Source organism: Arctopsyche grandis, chromosome 11 (assembly GCF_051622035.1).
Source record: "Arctopsyche grandis isolate Sample6627 chromosome 11, ASM5162203v2, whole genome shotgun sequence".
Taxonomy (NCBI): Eukaryota; Metazoa; Arthropoda; class Insecta; order Trichoptera; family Hydropsychidae; genus Arctopsyche; species Arctopsyche grandis.
Genome location: NC_135365.1, coordinates 4,451,606 through 4,459,340, shown reverse-complemented (window position 1 = coordinate 4,459,340; position 7,735 = coordinate 4,451,606). Strand labels below are relative to the sequence as shown.

Here is a 7,735-nt window from a genome sequence, read left to right as displayed (position 1 = left end):
TGAATATGAAATGCTATTCAGAACTAATTAAATGTTTAGAATATACATATGTTATAATATGAATCTTTCCCCAAAAAAAGTTCCTCAGCATTGACTTAACATTTGTCGAAACTTATTGTAATAAATGTGATTGATTTTTTTCGATCAAAAACAAAAAATAATCATTTGGGTTTAAGATTTTTGGATTGAAGTGGATTTTTCAAGCAGATCATCTTTACATTTTTTTCTGAAAATGAGGAAAAGATGCCTCGATCCCGAACGTCATTGACTTTATTTGAATATGAAACAAAAGGTTACCACCGGTCATTTATAAAATTTAATAGTAGAATTTGGTCGGTGTATTTCACAAAGAGATATTTTCAATAGAATAATTTGATATGAATACCATTTTATCAAAAATAATACATAGGCATGTCAGGATTTTCAAATGAACGACAATAAACTGCCAAAAATGATTCAGAACATTCAGATTTGATCTTTAAAACACTTATAAGATTTAATATTTCTACATTCATATACATACATATATCTACGTATTCATTCAAATGAAAGCCATATGTCGTCACTTCATTGGGAATATTTTATTTAATATTAAAAATAAATAAAAATAGGGACGAAACATTGTGAATCAGGATAAATTTAACATATGTATTGTATCGCGTACCAATTCGTAATCCTTTCTTCATTGCCTTGTAGTACTTTTGTTTTTAAGAAGATTGAGTATTTTCTACAGCTGGAGCAGTCGTTGACACTGTTCCAGTGGTGTTTGCAGACATGTTGTCTAGATCTGGTTCTCTGACTCCCATCCATGGTATTCTCCTTTGAAGTTCTTGCCTAGAAAAAACCATTACATAATTCCAATAAATTATTGTAAGTATAGTTTTTACACTCATATGTATGAGCATTGAATGGAAGTGCATATAGTTTTGAAAAAGTACCTGTATCTGGGATGATTTATAGCATATATCCAGGGATCTATACAGGAGACAATTTTAGCGCAGACAGCAGGAAGCATTGTAGATACAGGACTCAGCATCGTCCTGGAAATTAATCTGCGAATGAACCTCATCTTATGTTATAAAAAAATCATCAAAAATCATAATACCTGTCGCCGAAAGCTCCAGTCATTGTTACGATAGCATATGGAGTCCATGAACATATAAATAAAAAGAAAATGGTGAAAGCCACTTTTGCTATTCTGATTTCGACGCTCTTATTTGCTGAATCTTGGTTTGCCACTAATGATTTCACATTCATTTTTTTCGCTTGCTCTTTCAGCATTTTTTCGTGAGCCCGAACCTAACGTAAATGTTTTATGTAAATACTCTGTAATGTATTCTTAATTTGGAATTTATTTGATAAATAAATAAAAAAAAAACTATACCTGTCCGAACAGTTGTGAATAGAAGTAGCATATTAGAGCCATTGGAATGCAATAGCTCCACACGAAAATGCAACCAACGAACACTTTAGTGTCTGGATCATCTGATAAGTAGTCGAAGGAGCATGTAGTCAAGAAACCCTCTGAAATTCATAATAAATTTGATTATATTTTTAAGGTTTTTTAAGACCCATTAATATGTTACCTGTTGTTGAAAAATTATTAGAACAAGTAGTTATAAATCAATTAAAAAAAAATGTTGTTATGAATGATACGTCTTTCAACTGAAACGGCCATTCAATTGATCATTTCTAGTTGGATGGGAGTGATAGATGATTCTAATAAAGTGGTTGCAGCTGTATTCTTGGACTTCAAAAGAGCGTTCGAAACCATAGATAGGAGAAGATTGATAGAGAAATTAAGTAAGTTAGGATTGGGTGGGAAAGTATTAAGTTGGTTTGAATGTTATCTGAATAATAGAAGACAGAATGTAAAAATTAATGAAAGAGTTTCTAAAAGTTTAATTGTTCCATTTGGAGTACCACAGGGTTCTAAATTTGGACCTCTGTTGTTTATTCTATATATTAATGATTTGGTGAAAGTATTTGATATATGTAAAGTTCATATGTTTGCGGATGATACGTTAGTTTATATTGTAGGTGATGATGTGCAAGTTATGAGTGATATTTTATCTAAGGAATTACGGTATTTAAGTGATTGGTTATGTGAGAATAAACTGAAAGTGAACTTAAGTAAGACTAAGATGATGTGGATGAATAATAAAAAAAGTTCTGAGTGATGTGATTATGGATGGGAGAGTGGTAGAAGTAGTAGATAATATTAAGTATTTGGGCATTTATTTGGATTGTTAATTAAGTTTTAAGGTGCACCAGATTATATTATTAAAAAAATGGCAAAAAAGTTGGTGTACTTTGTAGGTTAAGAAATTTATTAAGTATAAAAAGTAAAATATGGATTTATAATTGTATTGTACGGCCTCATACTGTATACTGCGCTATAGTCCTCAATCTATTTAGTGGTTTGTGTATTGATAAACTGCAGAAAGTGCAGAATAGAGCAATGCGTGCAATTTTGAATGTGAGGAAACGTAAGAATGTAAGAAGTATGTTAGATGAATTGAAATGGTTGGACATTAGAAATAGTCTTAAAGTAAGCACTTTAAAGTTTATATACATATAAGCTAGATAAGAATCTATTACCCAAATATTTTAATAATCATTTAGTTAGGAATAGAGATATACATAATTATAAAACGAGAAATAGGAATAAATTAATTATAGGTAGAGTTAAGAAAGCTAAAACTGCAGGAGGTGTTTTTCACAGAGGTGTTCAAATGTATAATGCCCTTCCTGAAGGCATTAGAAGTTCTAATAACATTGCTGCTTTCTTGAAGGGTGTTAATGGATACCTTTGTGGAAGATGATTTATAATTTTTTGTTGTTATTTTGTGTTATATGTATTAGCAGTTTTGCTATTTAAATAAAAAAATAATTAATAATTAATTTGTTGAGAAAATCTTGATTATCTGAGTATAAAAGTGGTTTTAGCGGGAGCACACACTATTATATAGCATCTTATACACACGTACCTGGAACGAATCTCCCCCAAATCTTAAACGCGGGCAAAATGGTGAAAGGAAGTGCCCAAAACCACGTAAAAGCGCACAGAATGGCCGCCTGTATCCTGTTTAATCTCCCATCTAGCGGACAGGAAATGGTCCTGATTCAAAAAGGACACACGTGAAAGCGAAAGGAAGTGGATTCTGATTGAATTTTTAACCGCAATATATCAAAACTTTACTTATATCTGTCGAAAGCTATCACGGCATTAGTCATAGCTCCACCTATCCCAGAAAGTGATCCAAGAATAGCGTAAATGTCGCATCCTATTTCGTAGCCCAAAAGTCTTTGGTGGAAAGAGTTCCCTATGAACATAGGCATTTCCAACATCATCAGCAGGTCGAAAACGGCTAAATTGATGATGAACATGTTGCTGGCGGTTCGCAGTGACTTCGACCTGGAATCGATGCCAAATCGATCGTTTAAAAAAAGTAGAAAAAAAGCTCGATTTATATAAAAAAAAAAAAACAGAGGCGAGACTATTTAACGGTTATTTTATAAACATTTCTCTGATAGATTTGCCACGTGGAATTCGAATGGTTGAATTCCTGTCTGGTGGTTGGAATTCAGAATCAAATCTCCTTTAATCGCCTCGGCCAAGGTGAGAATTTGAATTATTTATATCGAACTTGAAAAGCTCGCTTTGCTTGATTATAATACTCGAAATGGAGAACTCAAAATATTGCACGTGTAATACATATACATATATATAGAGTAAGTGGATCTTTAGATATATGAACTTTAAGTGTTTTCGATATAATTAATCAACGGGATTGCACGGCGTTGCTCGGGCGGGTTAAACTTTTTCAGAAAAATTAAAAGTATAACGTTATTGTCATAGTTTGTATAGAGTATTAAATTAAGTATGTATATATCATGTTAAAAACTGTAGATTTTCATAGCGGAAAAACAGACAAATATTCATATTTATGTAGTAGAAGATAAATCAAATATTAATATGGCAGGTTTTAAAATATAATATAATTTGAATTTTTCTGAATTATTTAAACGATACTATTATGTAAAAAAAAATATTAATATTTCTATATATTTAAAAAATATAATAACGTGAAATTTTTTAATGTTTACTTTTTGTAATACATAGTGAAGTTAGTTATTTAGTAAATATTAATTCTACAATTAAATATTACTTAAATAACAATTCAAATGCAATAAACTTTAACCATCCACTTATTTTGAATAATCACGAGAAATTAGAAAATGTTTATTTAATATTTCAAAATTGGTTTTCACTTATTGTGAAAATTTTTTGAAAAGTCTCTTATAGAAAACATACGTCTACCCACTGAAAATTGGTTGAAAAATTAAAAAATATACATATATATATAAGTCATAAAATTTGGTCCCATTATGATTCATTTTAACAATAGACTCATTTTATCATATTATATTTCTGATTTTTATTGTAAATACAATGAAATTTCTTTAAAAATCCATTTCAGCTACATATACATCATATGTATATTGGACGATTGCATAAGTTCAAGCTTGATTTTTATTTATTTATTGTTATTTTTTTTATTTATTGCACTTATTTTATATTATTCGACGTTTAATATACGATAAAATGATTTTTATAGCCAATTAACTCGCAGATTTCGCACTATTTCATCTTAAAATACACTTTTAACTGGGTTTTAGTGTTGAATTCGGTCACTTTATAATTATCAAATAAGAAGAAATTAATAAATCAATATTGAATGTATACTAAAATGATAAAATTGTGTTTAAAACTTACGTAGAAAATATCCAAATGACTATTCCATTTCCTGTCATCGACATGGTCATCAACATTAGGTAAATTAGAGCTAAGCCAAAGTGCCAGTATTTCGAAGGCGCTTCGTAATTTCTCCAATGGGGATGAACAAGCTCCTGATGTTCCGGTGGGAAATTCCATCCTAAAATATGTTCGGAAAAACTGTCGATAGCCCTGCGGAAAATTGAAAACGAAATAGAAAACAACGAATCGATATAAAAAAGTATATAAAAAGCACGCACGCTTTCAACGCTTCGGCTGAAGGGTTTGTCAGAGTTATATTGGAACTGTCTGTATACATTTTTAAAATATAATAAATTTATTTATTTTAATAATAATACAAAACGACAGTGAAGTGAGTTCAGTCCGACTCAAACGGTCGCTTCTCACTCAAGTCCATCATTGAAATCACCCCCGTTTATATAACAAGGAATTGATCGTCACCATTTCGTGATTGATAATAACTTAATGCAATAATGGTTTCAATAAGAACTTTTTATTTAACACGCATGCAATATAAATACGGATTTTCTCAATAGGATTTTAAACAGCTCTGTGTCAAGGTTGAAAATCAGCGAAACGATCATTTATATTTAATTCCTAACAAACGAGACATGTACTGTTTGGTAAATCGTCCACTATTTTGATGTGCGAAGTCAAAATAAAATTCAATAAATAATTCAGACGTGAAATATGTTATTTTTCACTCGAATTCAGCGGTCAATGATATTCTACATAAATTGAACATAAAACGCTCAGTAATATGATTTTTTTTATATGTGAAATTTAAATTTACGACACCAAATGGTTACACTGAGTAGAATAGACCGACTCTTTCATATTTAATTATATAGAAACGAGAGAAAGAATAAGAGAGTGCCATAAATCGAGAGCTGAAACAACAATTCCACCACCACTCTAATAAAAATATTATATATGTATATATATAAAATCTCAATCAAGGACTTCCGTATCAAGTTCAAAATGAAAGGAATTGGTTCACGGTCGTCAAAACAAGATATACCCATCGTTATGTCTGTTTCGAAAGAAACCCGACGTTTATTTATTATGCAGTATTAATAATATGGTCGTCTGGAGTGTTTCGATGCGGTTTAATCGAATTTATTCAGACATTGCATATATTGTAGGTAAATCGGTTACATTGTGCCGATTCGATTCGATTGTTTAATCCGACATAATGTGAATGTGTAACAGCTTTTATATGGTAGCTGGGTATCAGATTTTAATTAATTCACGTACTGCTTGGGTTGCAATTATATGCTTTGAAAAACGGTCAACGATTTTAGATATATTATATATATATCTAAATCGTTATAATTTGAAATATCATCTTAGAAAACAATTTTTGACAGTTTTCTATACACAATTAGTCAAGTGATTAATGACATTAAACTAATTAAGATACAGATTTTGTTGTAAAACGTAAATAAATTTAAATAATGGGTAGATGGTATTTCATACCAAGTGCAAAATCTATTACGTGTATGCTTTATTTGTTATAAAATAAAATAAAATTGTATTTGTAACTGTTTCTGAGCCTTTAAATCATATATGAACATGTATGAGTACGTTTTAAAGTTGTTGGGATTGTATAAAGATTTACTGCTTTTAATATTGAATTTGAACTTGAATTTGCTTTTAATATTATGTGGAAATATGTATCTATATATAATAATCGGATACGCATTTAATTTTAGTTTAATTATTTCATCCGAAGTGTTAGCGAAAATTGAAAAATTATATAAAACATGGGTAAAGTAAAAAATTCTCGTATTGTTAGCATTTTCTGATGAATGTTAATAATTCACAATATATGTATGCTAATTTGTGCATTTATTTCTGTATTTTCTCATATTATTTTTTCCGAATAATTGTCATTTTTAGATACCTCTTCTTACTTTCACTTACGATTACTATTATTATTTGCAATGTTATATTTAAATTGTTTGTATTTCATAAAGTACTGAAATTGACATTTATTTTCGAAATTGTGTCTAAAATAAGTAAACATATGATAAAATTGAACATCCTATTCGCTGAAATGAAAAACAAAAATGTTGAAATTGAGAAAAATTAATGCTAAAATACTCTGGCAATGAAGAAAATTATAAGAAAATTGTATCAAATAGTTTAAAGAAATTTCAACAGGTGACAGTAGTAAACTAGTTTATTTTTAATTTATTTTTAATAATTACAGACACACGTTTTAAAAACATTAATATTCTTTATATATTTTTTGAAATAATTTTTTAATTAATTTATATATATATATATATAAATCAAAATATATATTTTATTAATATCAAAGGTGTGATAAATAATTTTGATTCAAAATAGTTTGCAATGAAAAACACAGATGTCTATTATAGCGTTCTGTTTTATCGACCCAATTTGTATGAAGAAAAACGTTTATATTATATTTAAATTAAATATAATTTGAACTTTTTTATCGATAGTTTTATTTTTAATTTCATACACCGATTCAAATAATGTAGATTCGTTTTGTAAATAAAATGCAATGCGAATAAACTTGACAAATTATTCAAATTGACCAATGAAAATTAATGGCGGACGAAGAGGAAGGATGAAAAAATACCAAAAAAAAAAAATTAACATAATTCAGCCATGGTAATTAGGCGGATCCTGGCCGACAGCGAAACTGTTTTAAAAAGGGGTATTTTTCCGGCATGTGTGTGCGGTGTTTAGGAGTTGAACTTTACATTTCGGCGGTCGTGCGGTTTCCGGTTTTCCACGCGAGGATTTACGACCGAGATAAGAGCGGACCGTATAATTAACGGTGGTCAGCTATAGATATCCACATGTCCGAGTGCAGGGCCTCGGGGTTTACGGAACAACCCCCATTTCCTCCCTCGCCACCCACTTTATATTATTTTTATTTGCCCCCCCCTCCCCGCC

General features: G+C 29.9%; 1 protein-coding gene across 1 annotated transcript; it reads right to left on the bottom strand.

Annotated features, from left to right (window-relative positions):
• Positions 1 to 618: 618 nt before the first annotated feature.
• Positions 619 to 5,174, bottom strand: LOC143918819 (opsin-3-like). Its single transcript, XM_077440888.1, has 8 exons — positions 5,041 to 5,174; positions 4,781 to 4,972; positions 3,203 to 3,418; positions 2,991 to 3,121; positions 1,385 to 1,524; positions 1,106 to 1,299; positions 939 to 1,040; positions 619 to 834 (listed from the first exon to the last, which is right to left on the bottom strand). The coding sequence occupies exons 1-8, from the start codon at positions 5,097 to 5,099 to the stop codon at positions 708 to 710; spliced, it is 1,161 nt and encodes a 386-aa protein (XP_077297014.1). The 5' UTR covers positions 5,100 to 5,174; the 3' UTR covers positions 619 to 707.
• Positions 5,175 to 7,735: the final 2,561 nt, after the last annotated feature.